Source organism: Hylobates moloch, unplaced genomic scaffold (assembly GCF_009828535.3).
Source record: "Hylobates moloch isolate HMO894 unplaced genomic scaffold, HMol_V3 SCAFFOLD_1, whole genome shotgun sequence".
NCBI lineage: Eukaryota > Metazoa > Chordata > Mammalia > Primates > Hylobatidae > Hylobates > Hylobates moloch.
Window position 1 is genome coordinate 124,946,087 of NW_026652276.1, and position 19,107 is coordinate 124,965,193.

The 19,107-nt window shown below is 57.3% G+C and overlaps 2 protein-coding genes across 13 annotated transcripts in view; one reads left to right on the plus strand and one right to left on the minus strand.

The window, feature by feature from the left end:
* The window catches only part of OGDH (oxoglutarate dehydrogenase), a 486,510-nt gene that overhangs the window by 433,473 nt on the left and 33,930 nt on the right, over positions 1-19,107 (minus strand). The window lies entirely within an intron of this gene.
* The window catches only part of CAMK2B (calcium/calmodulin dependent protein kinase II beta), a 106,912-nt gene that overhangs the window by 42,637 nt on the left and 45,168 nt on the right, over positions 1-19,107 (plus strand). For all 12 annotated transcript variants that reach the window (XM_032758200.2, XM_032758195.2, XM_032758193.2 and 9 more), the window contains exon 3: positions 18,542-18,601. In XM_032758200.2, the coding sequence (XP_032614091.1) occupies positions 18,542-18,601 (60 nt within the window). The remainder of the gene's footprint in view (positions 1-18,541; positions 18,602-19,107) is intronic.

Genomic DNA, 19,107 nt, shown 5'->3' on the forward strand with positions numbered 1-19,107 from the left:
GACGAGCCTCCTCTGGGTTGGTGGGAGAGCTGCCTACTGTCTGTGGCCTGCAGTTTACAGTGATCCAGCCACCTGTGGGGGCGGGCCTGTGCCATTTGTGGAGCGATGTGTCGGCGTTGTTTGAGCGACTGCTGTGTATTAGGCCATCAGTGTTTCTCCTTCTTGGGAGCATTCCCTGACACCAGGCTGTGGGGAGGTCCTTTAGGCTGCAGTGGGACCTGCTCCTGTCCCAGCCCTTGTCTGCCAGGGACTGCTGCTGGCTTGAGCCCAGGCACGGGGATGATCGAGTGTGGGCCACAGCCTGCTGTCCTCCTGGCCCCAGGGAGCAGCTCATGTGTCCCGTGGCTGCCCCATCATGGATGAAGACCCACAAGTGTCCAGTGGCCCCGCTGGACCCTGAGTCCTGGCACTGCCCAGTGCAGCCTTTCTCTAGCAGGCTTGAAACTGAGACCTGAAGAGATGCCAGGCCCAGCTCAGGTCCCACGGCCACCCCGCGATGACAGCAGTCATGTTAAAGCCAGCGCCTCCCGCGTGCTTGCTGTGTGCACTGCTCGGTGAGCCCAGGAGGCTTCTGTGTTCCCTGACGTTCTGTGGCTGGCACTGGTGGAGGCACTAGAGTGAAATGTTCTGGAGGGGTGGGGGAGTATCACCCAGCACAAAGGTGGGGTCCCTAAGCCAGGAAGAGCAGGAACCTCAAACACCTCATGTTGGAGCCTTCCAGGCACCCCCTTCCCCTCATCCCTCTCCTGGTTTTATGCTCATTCCTGCCTCGTTTCTCTGTTGTTTTGCCACATGGGCGTTTCACCTGCTTGTGTCTGAGCCTGAAAGTGGAGTTGCACTGCCACTGTGACCTGTCTTGTGCTCGGGTGATGTTCTGGGGTGTGTCCCTGGGATGGATCCCTTCCCACTGCTGTGTGATGTTCTGTTCGATGAAGGCTGCTACTTTTCTGGCTCTAGCTAATTCCTGACGACTTTGGCAGAACCACTGAGACCCCACACTTGGGAGAGGCTCCGTGACACGTGTCAGTGAATTCAGTTTGGCAAAAATGTTGCTTGCCGGTCAACCTGGTGTTTTAAAAGCCTGTGCAAATTTATTAGCTTAGGAAACCAGAATCCATAGCTGGCTGTCTCCCTCCTGCTTTTCCATCTGTCTATGAAGGTCAGCAGGCACCCCCACCCACCTTGGGCCCTTCCTTATCAGGGGCCTCCAAAGCCTTGTCCACCTAGACCCGCAGCCCTGACATGCACTTCCCAGGGTCATACGTGTGAGGTAGCACCGCCTCGTGCCTTGTGGCCTGGTGACATAATGTGTGCAGTATGGCCCCTCTCTCCACAGATTGAGTCCCGTGGGGCCTTCCCTGCCTCCTGGATGCCAGGCCCACACCTGTGGGCCCATGCAGGGCAGCACCATGCTGCCAGCCTCTCCTTTGGGATCACTGTGTCTCTGCCTGCTTCTCCTCGGCCAGGGACCGTGGGGCATGTCAGACCCAGGGCTTCCTGGCCCCTCTGCACATTCTGTCTCATTCCTCAATTATGCGAGACCTCAGGAGGAGGAGAGAGGAACCCCTTTAGACACACCCTAGACATAGACCCTCACTCATCTAACAGGTTTACACGGAGGACACGGAGATGAGCAGATACACCCTGAAACCAGCAGCTACGACGCTGTGTGCTGGGTGGGGCCTGGGAGAGGCAGTCCCGAGGGGTCCTGAGGCAGTCCTGAGACAGTCCTAAAAGCAGAGTTGCACTGCCACTGCGACCTGTCTTGTGCTCGTTCACTCCAAAAGTTGTGTTGCATGGGCATTGAAGGATGAGTAGGAGTTTGTTAGGGTCAAGCAGAAAACCACCCAAGTATGTTTTTGTGGAATTGCATAGCTTCTCTAAATTAACCTCACAACCCCTATTTATATTCTCAAAGTGCTCTATGAGTCAGAAGGATTTAGGGTAGTGGGAATCTGAGTGAGAGGATGGCTGCGCCCTGGAGACTCTGCTGACCACACAGGCTGCAGAGCTGAGCTGCTCTGTGTTGCCATGAACGCCCTGCGGCTCATCACAGGCCTTGCTCCCAGGCGCTTGTGCCTCTCAAGCTGCGTGCCTAGCCTGTTTCCTCATTCGATGCAAGCTGGGTGGGGTGGTGGGAGGAAGGGGTAGCCAGCCAGGGGGCTGCCTGGCATTCTCAGCAGCCAGCTCCCTGCTGTAACCTTCCCGCAGGATGCCTCTCTTGGCAGGGGCAGGGATACCCAGCCGTGTGCGGCTCCAGAGGGCAGGCTGACCCCTTTCTGCTTTGCCTCGAGTTGTACACAGGCCCTCCGCCCAGGGCTGCACAGCCTCACCCTGCCATTTTCTTGGGCATTTTTTTCCTATTTAACTTTTTATGGTGGAAAATTTCAAACACTGCCAAATACAGAGAAAACGATAGAATGAACCCAGCTTCAACAGTTATCAATTCTTAGCCAGTCTTGTTCCATCTGGGCCCCAGACCCTGGGATGTTTACCATTCAGTGCATAAATATCTCAGCATGCATCCCTAGCAGAAAAGGGTTCCAAAAACAGCCACAGGAGCTTTATCGTTCTGAAAAACGGGCAGTAATTCCTTGATACCATCTCATATGCAGCCTGTGTTTGTGTTTCTAATGATTCAGAGGTTTCCTCAGAATTGAACCTTTGGGTCACACAGCCCCTGCACAATTGGGTTGTCTGTCCTTGGTGCTTGAGTCCTGCTCCTGGGTAGCATCCCTGAGGTGTGCAGGTCACACCCCGAGGGCCCTGCTGTAGCCACACAGCGTAGATCACAGTGGAGCCTCAGAACTCTTGATGAGGGAGCTGGCCCCACCACCCCGGCTTTGAGGGAAACTCCTCCCCTTGGAGTTGAAATCTGGGGCTCCAGAAAATGACCCAGACAGAGCTGGCCTTGCCCAGATGCTGTGGGTGTTGCCTTGGTGTCCCCTCTACTGCCCCCAGCCTGCCTCTTGGAGTGGGTGGTGACAGTACTGGACGGTCTGCTGAGACAGTAGAGGAAGGACGCTTGGCACTTCCTCCTGGCCCTCTTCCGCAAGCAGAATCCTGCGCTCACCACCCATCTCAGTCCGGGGGCTCTGTCCTGTGGCCTCTGCTGCCCTGGGCTGCCTCCCCCATGCGGGGACCTGAGGTTCCCCAACCCTCCCAGGCCCTTTGGGCTTTCCTAGCTGAGGAGGAATGGGGGAGGTGAGGGATGGGGTCTTGGATGGAGCCCCAGAGCTTCACTGTGGGACATGCACCTCCAGGTGAATGTCCTGCTTCAACCCTGACTGCCCAGCTGTCTGACCATGGCCAGGTTACTCAGTCATCCTAGACCTCAGTTTCCCCAGCTATAAAGTATCTACCTCACAGGGACGTTGCAAAGCTCTGAGACCATCCCTCTCCACATTGCTACCTCCCTTCCCGGCCAGACCCTCTGCTTCCTGCTGCGGACGACCCCTCGTGAATACCTAGTAGCTTTCTGGTGTCGTCTGGCCCACCCAGCCTGCAGGCCCCAGGGCCGCCTCCTCCATGAAGCTGTCCTGGATCATCCTGCGGGCAGCCGGCCACCCTGCCTGGAACTCCCCAGGCCCCATGGCAGACGCCCCTGGCTATTTCTCAACTGACCATGTGCTCCTTGAGGGCAGATGCAGCTGGTTCATCTGATGGCCTCCTGGCTTCCAGCCCAGAGCCTGTGAAAACGTGGGAGAGCATAACACCCCTCCTAACCAGGGGCTGGGCCCAGGCTCTGCCTGGGTGTCTGGCTCTCTCCTTCCCATCGTGGTGGGGCAGGGGCTTCCCCGAAATGGCCTTTCCCACTGCTATTCAGGGAGGTGGGGGATGGGGAGGGGACCCAGAGAGCAAGGGTTGGGTGGGGAGAAGGATGCTGGGCCCTTGGGCCTTGTTGGGGAGGCTCCAGCAGCCTCCCCGGCTGCATTTCACCCCTGATTTGGGTCTAGCGCCAGTGGAGGGGCCTCACTCACTCCTTGAGAGTCACCAGGAGTGCTGTGTCCCCACACCCGCTCATGTCCAGGCCGGAGCAGGGTGGCCTTGGTCCTTCAAGGCTCCTGGTGATGAGAAGCGGCTGGTAGCATGCAGCTCCAGGAAGGAGGACGCCACTGCAGAAACACTCAGGCCCCCACTTACCGAAATACTCGGCCACGCGGACACTGCAGAACTGCACCAGCTGGTGCCAAAGCTGTAACAGTTTGATTTTTTAATATTTAATACTTAATTAAATGGAGGATTGTGAGACATTCAAAGTTGGTGAATGTACTGAATAATGAGAGATTATTAAACTACTGCTAACAAAAGCAGTTAGAGGAAAATTAATTGACTGGGGGTAAAGAGATCATTAGGCACACAAGTCTTAAAACATGTCTTGTTGTTATCTGCCCCCCGCCCCCACCTCCCGCCCACTTGCCCAGCCCCTGCTGCTCATTGTCCACACTGAACAGCTGTTCTTTTGGGGACAGTTTTGTTGTGCCTTGTTGGATGCCCTGTGTGGAGGGAAGTGCACTCAGGAAGCAGTGCAGCGGGGTGACCCTGGTTAGTGGCCCATGCTGCGGAGAGCCTGGTGCAGGGTCCGTGCCCTGGAATGGCCCTTCAGCTCAGGGTGGAGCTCCTGCATGCCTGGCATCATCGACGCTATCTCGCGTCCTCCCACCCTCTCAGCTGAGCGTGGGCTCCCCTTTCACATGGGGGGAAAGCTGAGTCCCAAAGAAGCTGAGAGGTGGACAGGGTCCCCTAGCTGGTGGTTAGCAGAGCCCGGATGTGGAGGACCCTAGATTTCACCCAGCTGGGGCAGGCCGAGGGTTGGGCCAGCGTGGGGCTTCCAGGTGGGGCTGACCTCACAAGTGGGGCTCACCTCCCAGGCCCGAGGCTCACCCCATGGAGCGATCAGTATCACCACTGTCCTCTTCCTGCCTGCAGGCCCATGCGCAGCTCACCCCAGCTCCCTTTCTGGGGCACCTGGTCTCCTCAGGGACCCTTCTGTCTGTCTTGGGGGGACACTCCCTGCCCAAAGGCGTGATGGACAGGGACCATCTTGAGGTCTCTGTGATCATTGGGGCTGGGGTGTGCATTGCACCCCAGGGAAGCCTGCACGCCCCCCCTTTCCTCAGCCAGAAGCCTGCCTGCCTGGGACCCCTTTGTGCAGTGAGTGTGGGGGGGCTGCCTCCGGGGCTTTCCTACTGCAGCAGGTACTGCAGTTTTCTTGTGGCTCCCGCACAATCCACAGCCAGAAAACGACCCCTGCTCAGGGGGATAATGAGTGCCTGGTCGGCAGAATCCACGGAACTGGGTTAACAGAGGACAAGGCGCCGCATTGCAGGGACAGCTGAGCATGCGCCTGTGGCAGCAGCACCCCTCCCAGACTGGGGACCCGCCCCTTTCCCTCCTCCCCGGCTCAGGGGCCCTACCCTCCTCTCTTCTCCCCTCCCCCTGCCTCTCTTTCCCCTCTGGCTTCTCTCCCCACCTCCTCCCTGCTGGGAGACCTCCTCTGCTTCCCTACCCCAACCTCCCTGGGTGGCTTCCAGCCTGAGGGAACAGCTTTAGATCTTGGACCCCCACCAAACTCTTGGCCCACTCTGCCTTTAAGTTTGCTCTCTAGGGATTTGGAGGGTGGCCAGGAGTTGGGGGAATCCCTGGGAAACGCCCCCTCCCCTGCCCCAGGGTCAGCCTCCAACAGGATGAGGATGGTCCCTGAATTGGGATTATGGGGAAGGGACCCTGCATCCAGGTGCAGAAGGAGTTAGGGGAGCTGGGAGGCAGGCCTTCTGGGGGCTTAGTGGGGGCACCGCATGCCTGCCCCTCCCAGGGGTAGGGCCACCTAGGAGCAATGAAGGAACAAGGCTAGGCTGCTGGATTTAGCAATTAAGTATGATTCACAATAAAAAGACGTAAAATAAGCACTGTATGTCCCAAATTGCATGGGACACACTTACTTAAACTAAAAATTATTTGTCGTGTATCTGAAATTGAGACAAACTTACACCAAAAACAAATTTTGTCCTTTGTCTGAAATTCAAATTTAACTGGGCACCCTGTGTTTTATCTGGCAATGCTAAGCCAGACTGTTAAGAGACAGGGCTTTGTCATTAGTTTGGAAACCGAATTGGTTTAATCGAAGGCTTCTAGAAAGCGGCCCCGAATAGGACCAGGAGAACAGGGAGCTGGGCTGTGCGGAGGGTCCTGGCCCTTGCTGGCCCCATCTGTCAGGTGGAGAAAGGGTGGGCAGTGTCATGACCTCCTGCTCTCTGGTTCTGGGTGTGACCTGCTGGTCAGGGTCCAATGCCAGGTTCCTGAGCCTCCATGACCCCTGGGGAAGGCAAATGCATCCTGAACTGGATGCAGGAGCAGGGCCCACCCTGTTGGCATTTGGAGGGGGTGAGGGAGGAATCCCTGAGCCAGGGAAGGGAGGGAGGGGAGGGGAGTTGTTGTCACGGAGGACCCCTTTGCGTGCTTCCGCATTTCCAGTCACTCATCTTGCAGGGTCAGGGGCTTGTCAGCGGCAGAAAAGGCTCCCGGCAGAGGGGAGACCTGGGAGCTGGGTTCTGGCCCCTAAAGACCATCCCCTCCCTGCCTCACTCCTCTTTTCTGTAAAATAAGTGCAGGGTTGGCCTCCATGCTGCCTGGCTTTTCTAGCACTGACAGTTCCCACATCTGGCGGATCCTTACTTCCAGGCTCTGCCGGTTCCAGGAGGTGAGTGAGGATTGGGGAGATGGCTGAACCCACAGCCTGTGGGCCCAAGGTTTGAAGACCCGGTTCTGCCACTGTGGGCACAGCCCCCTCCCCCAGTCCTTCCTGCTCACCGCCCCTTGCTCCCTCCAGGCCACCCGCCAGGCCAGCGGACTGTAGGCCCAGCAAGGGCAGGCCTCCTGCTTTGCACAGCACCTCCTTAGTAAACAGAGTTGAATGGGTGGGAGGAGAAGAGTGTTTTGAAGATTCCACTTAAGGACTGAGCTGGGTGGGGAGTGGTCGTGACCACTGATGGAAGGAGAAGGGGATTCGGAGTGCCCAGGTTCCCGGGACGACTTGGGCAGGAGTGGGGAAGCCCGCAAGGTGCGGGTTTGAGGCCTGGGTGGGAACCGAGCTTGGGAATGGCAGAGCTTTGGTCTCTGTTGTGCTGGTCTGGCTGCTGATGGGAAAGTCTGGAGAGCTGGATATCCAGGGCAAAGCTCGAGGGGGAACAGCTGCAGGGAGCCCGGGAAGGTCCTAGGGGCCCTGGGTGTGCGTCTCCCCTGTGGGCAGCCACTGTCTTCTGTCCCCAGGGCCAGGAACTGCAGTCCTGTGACAGGTCTGCACAGCGGCTCTGAGGTCCTGATGTTTCCATTGTCTGCATGTCACCTGGGGCAGCCCCGACTCCAGCTCGGTGTGAAGTGATTAGCCTACAGAAGGTCACGGAGGGTTTATTGAGGTTAGTGGGGGTTAGAAGAGCCCCGTGGGTGAATGTGAGGGCCTCAGCCTCCCCTGCTAGGGAGGGCTGATGTGTGCAGATGCTCTCATCCGGAGGTGGTGGGGAGCATTCTGGAAAGGGCCCCGATAGCAGTGTGCGGGGCTGCTGGCCACTCGCTTCTGTTGCACAGTCCTCTCTATTCTTTTTCCTCAATACCTTAAAAAATGTGGCAGTGCTTGCCCCGGACTGTGCTCCTGGCCTCGCTCTGTGCTCCCTGGCCTTGGGCCTCGAGCTGGGTTGGGCCCCCAGGCGTCTGCTCAGGGATGAGTGGGAACCTCCAGGCAGCTGTCCGCTCTCTGAAAAGGACGAAAAGGACATGGACAGAGTTGGGGGCAGAGGATGAGGCTGGACGTAAGGCCACAGTGGTCAAGAGTGCAGCCCTGGAGTCTGGGCCTTATTTTTGAGAGTAGTACCCTGACAGGGTGGGTCCTGCAGCGCCAGGGGCTGGCCTGAGCCAGTGTCCCAGCTGTCTCCGGAGGAAGCCAAGATGGTGTCTATGGAGAGATGGGCTTTGGTGGGACGTGTATATGTTGGGGTGGGGAGACCCCAGGTGGAGGACCCATTGCACCAGGGCTGGGAGGGATGGCCTAGCAAGCCCCTCCTGTCACCATGCCTGCCCTGTGGGGGGCCACTGTTGTTTTCCTAGACTGGAGAGTCTAGGCACCTTGGTTTAAATCTCCTCCTACTCACCCCATTTGTGAGCACGGGAGTCCTGTCCTGGGGTTGCGGGGATGACTGAACACATGACACCCAGCACTGGATAGATGAGTGGACGGCATTTTATTGTCACATATACTCAGAGCCCAGAGAGGAGGACACTGCACTCAGGACACAGTGAACAGGCAGGGGCTGGGGAGGCAGGCTTTGGAGTAACGACGAGGTGAGGTGGCCCCTGGTTCCCACCAGAGGCAGTTTTGGCTGGTTTGAATAATTCCATGGGTTGGCAGAGAGCTGCATCTCGCTACTCAGGCATAAGCAGGAACTGTGCCCGGTCCTTGTGGGGAGGAGGCTTGCCTGGGTGGGGACTTAGCCACAGCAGGAGAGTCCGGTGGGGAACATGAAGCTAGGTTGTTCAGGGCCTTCCTGGTTTCACTGGGTGTCAAGGTAGCACGTAATGTTGGCTTTAACTTTAGGCCTTACACCATAGCCCTGCACAAAATGCCACAGCTTGGCAGTGACAGGGAAGGAATTCCAAGCCACACCTCCGTTTCAAAGCTGAGCTGCACCCCGAAAGCTCGAGAATGGTTCTGATCCTGAAAAGGGCACTGGGAATGGGGCCCCTGCTGAAAGGCCAAGTGGACCCCATGGAGGGAAGATGCTGTGGACCCCACAGTGTGTAGCCTGGAAGTGGCCCTACTGCAGCCGCTGGCCTGGCCTGGGCTCCCAGAATGGCTATGTTCATCCCCATATGGCTGGCAAATAGCGACGAGGCCCTCAGCTCCAGCTCCGTCATGCACGTTCATGCAGAGGGGCAGGGTGCTGCCGACGTGGTTGCCAGGGTCCCTGGGAGCCCTGACCTTGAGGCGGCAGGCAGCTGCAGGATGTGCCCACAGGTGCTTCTTGTGGGTGGTGGAGCTGCTGGCAGGTTAATTGCTGGTTGTCGTGTTGCCTTTTAAAAACAAAACATGCACAGAAAGCCACAGCGAGAGCTGCCCTCTTGCATCTTCATCACAGGGCTCAGCCTCCCGGGGCTGCACAGGCCTGATCGGACCACTTGAGACCCCAAGAGGTGCTGGGTGCCCAGGAGGATAGGGATGTCTGCCTCCACCGCCTACCCCCTTCGACACCACCTCACCTTTTCTGGTAGACTTGTGCTGCCCTCAGAGGATCCTGACCTGGCCCCCAGACCTTGGGCCGGGGTTATTCTTGCCTCAGACCTACCACTGGGCTCCCCAAGTCCTCGCTGCCCACCCCCCCAACTCCCTGCCCCAGATCTCCAGAGGGAGAGCAGGCTTGTCCAGCCCACTATGGCAGCATCTGAAGGGCTCCAAGAAGTCCCACTGGAAAGAAAATGAAGAGGGGGCTGCTCCCGAGGCCCCAAGTGGGGCCTCCTGTGACGGGGTCCAGCTCCACTTTGACCCAGTCTCCTTGCCCCCTGCCCCCATCTGAAAGCTGGGGTGACGCAGCAACAGCCCTGTTTCATGGTGCCATGAGCAGCTCACAGGCCTGCCCAGAGCCAGTCCTCAGCACACAGAAGTCACTACCCTGAAGGACTCACAGGGTCATTCTCAAGGAGCAGTTTTCCTTTTAGGAGGAATGGCCGGGATCTGCCCATGGCCTCCTTTCAGGCCCTAAACTGGCCTGCACCCTGAGACTGGATGGGCAGTCCCTGCCGCATGGCCCAAGCTGACTCTGGGGTCAGGACTGGTTTTACTTCACATTTACCAGCCAGGGAGGAGAGTCAGAGGAGAGGGGCTGCTGGAAGCCACTCCCTCGTCCCTACCCAGCTGCCCTCTCTGTTCTCAAATAAATCCAAGGTTAATGCTACCAAGGGACTTGCTGGCAGCCCAGGTTGGCAAGTGCTGGCCCCGAGATGTGAGCTGGCCTCTGCCTGCCCCATGCCTGCCCCACCCCACAGCCAATGCCCACTTTTCTGTCACCAGAGTCTGTAGGAGCCGGCCAGGACGTGGCCAAACAGATTTAAAGGCCAGACCCCACTGGCCTAGTGTCAAGGCCCAGGATGTCCTATCAGGTTCTGGCCCAGCTGCTCAGTGCCACACAGGGCTGCGCTTGGCTCCCAAGTACTCTGTCACTAGTGTGCGAGCGCAGTCAAGTTTAGCCTTGAAGTGAATTGGGACGCTTGAGTTAAGTGTGTTGGTACCAGGCAGGGTGCAGAATATGCGTGGCTGGTGTTTGATGTGGATGTTGGCAAGCTGTTTAAGAGTCTAGAGGGACAGATGGTGGCTCATGCCTGTAATCCCAGCACTTTGGGAGGCTGAGGTGGGTGGATCAACTGAGGTCAGGAGTTCGAGACCAGCCTGGCCAACATGGTGAAACCCTGTCTCTACTAAAAATACAAAAATTAGCCAGGTGTGATGGCGGATACCTCTAATCCCAGCTACTGGAGAGGCTGACGTGGGAGAATCACTTGAATCCAGGAGGTGGAGGTTGCTGTGAACCAAGATCATGCCCCTGCACTCTAGCCTGGGTGACAGAGAGAGACTCCATCAAAAAAAAAAAAAAGAAAAGAAAAAGTCTAGGAAGCTCTCTCATGCCTGTGATGGTGCAGGTCGCTGAGACAGGGGTGCAGGTCTCCTGGGGCTGATGGGTCTTGCCAATGTACTGACAGTGCAGGGAGGGGCTGCTGACCCCCACCAAGGTCCAGAGTATTGGACAGATGGGTGCCCAGCTCTGTGGGGATGGGGGGTGGCTTTGGGGGCCCCTCTCTGCTGTGGCCCTCGAAATCTCTTCTGGACAGGAACAGCGCTACTTGACAGGGCATCTCCTGAATCCATTTCATGGGAGGAAACTGAGGCCCCCAAGTGGGATTTGGATGCAGCCAGTTTCCTGGCCCAGGCCTTGGTGGCGTGCCACGTTCCATAGCAGGCCCCTGTGCAGGGCCTGAGTTCTGGAGCATGGCACTGACGTCACAGCACCTTCAGCCAGACAGCCTCAGGCTTGGGTCAGAGCCCTGAGTCTGGTGTCCTTGCCACCCTAGTCCAGCGCACAGGTGGACCACCTGTCTTGATGTTGGTCTGTGGATTAGCCTCGAGGAGCAGAGCCCCAGGTAGCCCCAGCCCTGAGGAACCAGAAGCTGGCACAGTACACAGCTTCTGGCCCATCCCTCCCCAGCCACTGCTTCCAGGCCAGGGCAGCTGGAGCAGAGCCCTTCTGCCATGCGCACCATCCCCGTGCCCTCACCAGCTGGGCTGTGTGGCAGACAAGCAGAAGGGGTTATCCTTGAGGATCTTCTCCCAGGCATGAGGAAATGGGTGGAGAGCGCTGGTGCTGGTGGGGGGCCCCCAGTGATGGGCCCATGGGGGGTCTGGAAACCTCCCTCAGGGTAAGGCAGGGCTGCCTGGAATGGGGGGGTACATTCTTGAGCACCCACCCTGTGCCAGGCCGGTGTGGATTTCCACACACGATTCCATTTTCAGTCCGGCACAGTCCTGGGGCCAGATACTGTTATTACAGCCATCTTCCAGATGAGGCCCAGGGAAGTGCCATCTCTTGTCCCAGGCCACAGGGTGGGCAGGATTCATGGCACCTAGGGAGCCCCACCCCCCAGCCCTCAGACCCTGGTGGCAGTGGTCCCAGGTGGCCCCAGCTGCATCCCCCAGCCAGCACAGAGTTTACCCGGCAGGCCTCCTCCCGGTCTGTGGGTCTGACAATTCCAGAGGCCCTGGGGTGAGAGGGAGGCAGCCCTTCCTGACACGGGTGGGCCTTGTGCCTCCCCCTCCTGCCCCCCTGCCGCCCCCGCCCAGTGCCCTGCAGTGTCCTCCTGGAGGTGCCAGCTCTGCTGTTTCTCCTGGTGGCTGGCGGGGGGCCCAGTGCCCACCCACGCCCTCCTGTTCCCCTTCTCCCTGGTTCCTCTCACTCACTACCCCCCACCCCTGCTGTGAGTCACCCACTGCCAGGGAGGAGGAGGGGCGGGGAGGGTGGAGGATGGCATAGGGGGCCTGGGTGGGCAGGGAAGCCTCTGCCAGCTCCATCCCGGACCCCTTCTTGGCTCTGGAGAAAGAAAGAGGAAATTATGGGAGCGAACATCAACGATTTACCAAACCATGTAACCTTAACTTGTCCTGTAAGACCCTCCCTTCCCCATGTGGGGCACTGGTCGCACCATGGCCTCTGGGTGCTATCCACTCAGGACACGAGGGGTCCCCGGAGCCATGCACAAGTGCACCTTTGGGATGTTGAAGGCTACCCTGCCCCCACCAGGCCCCCAGCCTTGGCCTTTCAGCCCTGGCAGCTTTGAGCTCCTCTCTGTGCCTCAGTTTCCTCACCTTTGCCCTGTGCCTCACCCTGCAGATGCAGGAGGGTTGGTGTGAATGTCCTGCCCCATCAGCTCCACCTCTCCCATCGCCCTCAGCTGGCTTCTCTTTGTTCTTAGCTCAGGGACCCTACGGCTCCCACGCTGATGAGGGTGGCATGGCAGGAGGGGAGGAGCTCCCGCCACACCAGGAGAGGTTTGCAGTCTCTCCCCCGCCACTCCTGGTCTTTCAGGGCATTTTTGGAATGAAATAGGTTAATGCCTGTAATGTGCACAGAACAGACGGTGCCTGGCATGTGGCAGGTGCTCCAGGATGGGTCACGTGGCTGTGCCCATGTCCCGGTCCTGTCTCTTCCTGCACTTGGCCGTGGGCACCTTGAGGTGGCCCCTGCCCCTGCCACCTTCATGGTGGTGGGTGCCAGCTGCCAACCCGCCAGCACAGTAACAGCTTGGAGGAGCCCCCACTCCCCTACCCCGCCCCTCAGAGCTCCACGCCAAGGCTTCGGGGGTCCTGTGGATCTGGGAATGGCTGTTGGTGGAGGACCTGTGGTCCCTGCTCCTGAGAGGCTGGACATCTAGGCAAGCATAACCCGACCTTGTCTTTCCCCACGAGCACGAGTGGTTTGCTTTGGTCGGGCCTCTGCAGGCAGGTAACCCAGACCAGCCGGGCTCTCAGTGTTTTGGAGAAGGCTGTGGGGTGAGGGAGGAGGGGAACCTTGTCACCTGGGCCCTTGAGCGCCCTCCTGATACTGGCGTGGCGTTGTCTCCCCTTCCTCTGTGATGTCGGCCTTGCTGCCCCCACAGCCAGCATCTGCAGGCTGTAAATATCAGATTCTACATTGAGCAGAGGCTGCAGCCACCAGGCAGGCACCACCCACCAGCTCAGAGAGCAACAGGGAATGCAGACCTAGTGGCATATCACAGAGAGCCCCTGCGCTTCGGCGAGAGGCCTTCGCTTTGAGTCCCAGACCAGCAGTCTGCCCTGCGCAGTCCGGGGTGTCTTCAGCGTCCTGGGATGTGTGCGGGAGCGGGTGAGAAGCCTGCCGTAAGATGAGCTCAGCGCAGCTGTGCAGGGCTCAGCTGGGGGTGCTTCTCTTCCCTGTCTTTCAGTGGCCCCCAGCCTGCCTGTGTCCTAGCACTTGGCCCTACCTGTCGTGTGGACCTCAGGGGACACCCAGGTGCAGGTTTGGCAGGATGAATGGCCAGCAGGCCAGGGCTCTGTGCAGAGATTGTAGCCAAATCACCTAGAAAAGCTCCCAGGGCTTGGCATTCCCTGAGGGCTGGAATCTGAGGATGTCGCACTATCATTAGAATTCAAGCAGGCAGGCGGATAATTGCAGGCTCCGGTTTAGCCTGATCTTTTTGAGGACAATTGTTTATGGGGTTTTTTGTTGTTGTTGTTTTGGGGGGTTTTTGATAAATGCTTTTATGGGGGTATAAATGAATGCTGTATTTGATCTGTGGGATGTTTCTCTGGTAGGAGAAATAAATAGCAATGCTTTTGCCAGCATCTCTCTTAGCCACCCCCTTGGGGAGCAGGTGTGTAAATGTGTACACACGTGTGCGCATGTGTAGAATTGCATCCACACTGAATGGGCCAGTCACCTTCTGGCTTAAATACAGGCCCACACACATACGCCCTTGCCTCCATTTAGGGTGCAGATTCGCAAGATGCCCAAGCATTTAGGAGCTGGTTGAACTCATGAGTTCCCTCTCCAAGCTTCACATCAGAGGGGGTGTGAGAACCAAGTCTTTTTCCAGCATGAGTAGGCAAACTCCTACTCATCCTCTAAAACCCCACTGAAGCATCACCTCTTGAGTCTCCACAGGCAGAATCAGGGCCTGAGAGCACTCTGCTCATCACTCTGCTGTAACAAATGGCACAGGCACTGCTGTCATTGGCTTTTTGTGCCCCAGGGACTGTCTGCCCTGGAACCCCAAGACCTTGGCCAGGGGTCTTGGGGTGGGAGAAGAAGAGGGAGGGCAAGAGGGCAGAGGGGTCTCCTCTTGATGGGGTGAGGTCCCCTGGAGGTTGGGAGGGGCTCAGCCTGTGTCCTCACTCCCCAGCCCCTGCCTTCTGTCCCACGGTCTATTTCAGAGGTTGTTCTTAGACTGCTTTAGGAAAACTCAGCATTGCAGGGAACTGCAGTTCCCGGAGCCAGTGCGCGCGGAGAAGTGCCGTGAGCCTGAGCCTGACGTTGGCCGACGGGGAGAGGGGATCCAGCACCTTCTGAGGAGGTGACCACGCACCGGCTGTTGGATGGGGTGGGTTCTTGGGGTTTCTTTGTTGTTGGATTCACAACCTGCAGAGATGTGGTACCTCTTCTGTGACTTCTGTGACACTGCCTGGCCCTGACCAGGACATCACTGTAGTGGCCATAGCCAGGGCTGGCCACTCAGGAGGCCTCATGGGACCTCCTTCAGGAAGGGGTGCCCTGCGGGGGTCCTGGGGGCATTGATGGGGTCCTGGGCAGGTAGGGAGCTGCTGCTGGCAGACTTCCGGCTGTGTTCTCACCACAGGCCTGCTGGCCTCGGGACCTGCTCAGTGGCCACTGCTCTGGTCTCCTGAGTCCAGCAGGTTCCCTGGGGACCAGAGCCCCCCGCCCCCGAATGAGGCTGGCAGGCAGGGATGAGCAAGATACGGTTGCTGCACTGTCTGGGGCAGGGAATAGGACTGAGCTGGAGGTTCTCCCAGATTCCGCTGTACCGTTTAGGGCTAGCTTCTGCTGTACTGTTGAGGGCCAGGGCACATTTCTTATGCACTGGATTGGGTTCAATATAACTTACTTAACCTTGTCCATGACAAGGGGTTTACGGTGTTGATGTGGAAGCCAAGAATAATGTCCCTGGTTTTGTGGAAAGAAAATCATAGTATGTCCACAGAGTTAGGAAGCTGGATTCTGGCCTGCCCTGAGATGGGGCTCTCTGAGCCAGGTGGAGAAAGAACGCCTCTTCCTCCTGCCCCCTCCTTCTTGTGGCTTCTCAGTCCCATCCAGAGTCACATTATATCCACTTAGATTTATTTTGTGCCCGAATTTTTACAATCTAAGGGCAAATGCTACCATAGCAGATTTTATGAAACATCCTCGTCATATTGAATCAGTAGCTTGGTCACTGGAGACAGGATCAAAATCTTTTTTAAAAACAATGCTTTGCTAAATTATGGAAGTAACACATGATCACTGTCAAAACTGGGGGAGGGGAAGTTAACGAATGAAACAACATTAGCCATAATCCTGCCACCGAGAGTGAAGCACTCTATACGACTTGTGTGTCTGCGTGTTACCAGCTTAGATCTTGTGTCATGGTTTATGGTTTCCAAGTGGCTCTCTGAGCTGTAACCTACTGCAGCTGCTGGGAGGAGGTGGTCGAGGTGCTGTTGTGGGTGTTACAGAAAGAGGACCAGTCAGCAACCTGTATGGCCACCACGAGTGGACACCTGGTGCCAGGACTGGGCAGCCAGGTGCCCTTTGTTTGCCCCACACAAATAATTATCTCCCTAAACACATGCCCAGGAATAGGTATCATCTTTGGGCTGGGGCTCAGCTCTTGGTGATGTTTCAGTAATAAAACACAGGCATATAAATTATCTGTGTCCCAGGAGAATGCGTTCATAATTGCATCTTTCTCCTGATTTGGATTTATGATTTTATTGATTTAACTCTAATCAGGCAATTTTTCAAAAGGAAACTACATGCCCTGGTTCCACCGCCTCTGCCTCCTAGGTCCTCCTTTCCCTCAGCCTGGCTCTGGTCCACACGTCCTGTGGCGATGTGCGGTCCCGGGCTTGGATCCTGTCCTGGGGAAAGATTAGCCATCAACTTTTTTGGGACAAGTTGGAAAAGTGGAACGTGGATTGTAGCTTAGAGACATGAGTGTCATATCTGCATTCGATTTACTGAATCTGGGACCTGCACTGAGATTATAGAAGGGACACCCTGTCCTTGTGAGACGCACCTGAGTGCTGCCTGGTGTTACACACGCGTCAGAAAAAGCGAGTGTGTTATATGGAAGCAGGGGCAGGGCAGGGAGATTGTACAGAAGTGCTGTACATGATTGCTCTGTACTGTTGTTGCAATTTTTCTCTAAGTCTGAAAAATGTTCACAATCAGTTTAAGAAAGACATTAGGAAAGAAAACAATAACCCCCTGAACTCACCATCCTGCACCCTGAGACCCCTCCCTCCTCCCGCCCCAGAGGGATGGGGGTCAGGAGTGCTGCAAGAGTCAGTCCCCTGCTTTCCACTGGAGCCAGGCCTCGTGCATGGAGCCCTCTCCTCCCCAGGTATGTCCAGTGTTGCTGGGTTTTGAGCTCCATGCAGATAGGAAAACGGAGCCCACACCGTGTGTATTCTATTGTGACTATGTTTGATTTTTCCATTCTGATGCTGACAGACACTTGGGCTGGTTCCAGTTCCGCCATCACAAATCCCTGAGGCTCCTGGCACCTCAGCTCCCACTTCAGTGGGAGGGGAGAGGGGAGGGAGAGGGAGCAGGGACTGGAGTATTCTGGAAGACCGTGCAGTGCTTGCTGAGTTGGGTGTGCAGGTGGGAGAGGGAGCAGGTATGCCCTGGGCTTCCAGCAAAACAGCAGGATGGGGTCTGACTCCCTCCATGCCACCTGGAGGCTCTTCCAGATCCCTCTGAATCCCTCTCATGGGATGCCAGGCGGCTGGGCTTGAAGCAGATGGCAGCCAGGTGGCCAGGGCAGGGAGACGAATGCCTGTCCTGGGAGGGGGGAGCCAGGGGATGCCGCTCCCAGAGACCTTCCCATCTGTAGGCGTGGCTTTCTCACTCAAGGCATATGCGTGTTTGCAGGCATGTCCTGTACCCCCAGGCTGCCACCGCCACACCTGCTCCAGGGGAACTGGCCCCAGACACGATTCAGCCAGGCCTCCCTTCCTGCAGGTGGACAAGTTTCTGCCAAGCGCAGGGATCAGAGGTTTTAATGCTTCCCAAGGATGATTGTGAAGTTGCAGCCTCATTCTTTCCCTGCTCCTGGGCGCTACTGGGCATTCCTGGCGAAGGAGGCATCCCCGAGGTCTTGTCTTGTGTATTAATTATGTGCCCCCAGGACCTGCTCACCTTTTACGTGGTGGGACTCAGCACTGGGCAGGTGGAGGGGGCTCCAGACGCTGATGCCCCCTCCCCAGTCACGTCCTGAACTCTGAAATGCACTGGCCTTTCCTTGCAGCTCCCCATGTGCGGCTGTGCCCACCGACTGCCTAGTTTCGACCTTTGTGTAAACAAGAGCACACTGTGGGTCCTCCTTTGCTGCTCGTTCCCTCCACACTATTAGGATGTGGGTGCTACCCGCACGTGGGGGTTGGCGGAGGGCTTTGTTGCATTGCAGTATGGGACCCTGTGTGACTGCAGCACATGGAGTCCTCCTTCTGTCAGTGGAAGTGTGGGGTTTTGGGTTTTGCTATTACAATCTCCATCAGTTTTTAAAAGCCTCCTGCCTCTATTTGAAATGTAAAATTTCTGGCAGATAAGTTGCTCCATCCTTTGGGGGCCAGTGGAGGGGCCACCCAAGGGGCACCAGTCACCTCCACACCTCCGGCGTCCCGGGATCTGGGCCCGGCACCTTGTGGGGTGGGAGGAGAGCAGCCGGGGCAGGAGAGGCCACCTCCTGCTTCACCACCAGTTTACTCGTATCCAGGCGAGGCCTCTCTGAGGCTTTCCCCTCCTCCTCCTGCCAGCCGGGCTCCGGGGCACACCCTCACCCCCTCCCGGCCCCATTCTGACAGCCCCTCCCCTGCCTCGGAAGAACAAATTTGGCTTCAGCCAAAAGCTCCAAAGAGTATGGAATTAGGACAAATAAATGGAGGATTAAATCAGTGCACCGCTGACTTTGAATCATCCAGGGAAACTTTTAGCCCCAAGTTAGTAGCGCTCACCACCCGAATGGGCCTCTCCACCCACCCCAAACACAAGCCGATTGGTCCCTGCCCCAGCCTTGCCACCAGTGGCCCAGAGGGTGCCACGAAGGGTGTTCCCTTGGTGGGGGCATGACTACTCACTGTGGGGTCACAACCACTCCTCTCTTCGTCAGAGGCCCTGGCACACCCTTGTGGGCCTCTCCTGACATGGACGATCCGTGGGCCACCAGTTGCCGGCGCAGGAGGTGACGCCTTGTTTTTTCTGTCCCCCAGATCACCAGAAACTGGAGAGAGAGGCTCGGATCTGCCGCCTTCTGAAGCATTCCAACATCGGTGAGCGGCCTGGGGTAGGGAGGGGGGATGGGTCCCCACCTTCTCCCGGACAGCAGCCCATTCCGGTTTCTCTATCAGACTTTCAAAGAGATGCAGAAAGACTTCCTTTTCTTCTCTGTTGAAATATCCCACCAGAAGCCCCTGAGGACGCCCCCTCTTCTGCCCTGACCTTGAGGACTTTGTCGTATGTGACGTGATTCCCAGGGGTGCTCAGAGCCAGGGCAGCCCCAAGGTGGGGCTCTGGGTGCCCAGTTCCACCCGACTGGACAGGTCCTTCCCCACCCCACTCTGTCCTTTGGGTCTTGTCTGTGGCACTGGTGCAGAGGAAGGTAAAGGACACATTCCTCACAGAGCCCTCCACCGAGCGAGTGCCCAGCATGTGACCCCCATAACTCTGAGTCTCCATAACACTGAGCCGCCATTCTGCTGAGAACACACAGGGGCCTCAACACTCTGTGGCCTCAAAAAAAAGCCACAAGATGGCCCAATTACAAGGAAAAGAAAGA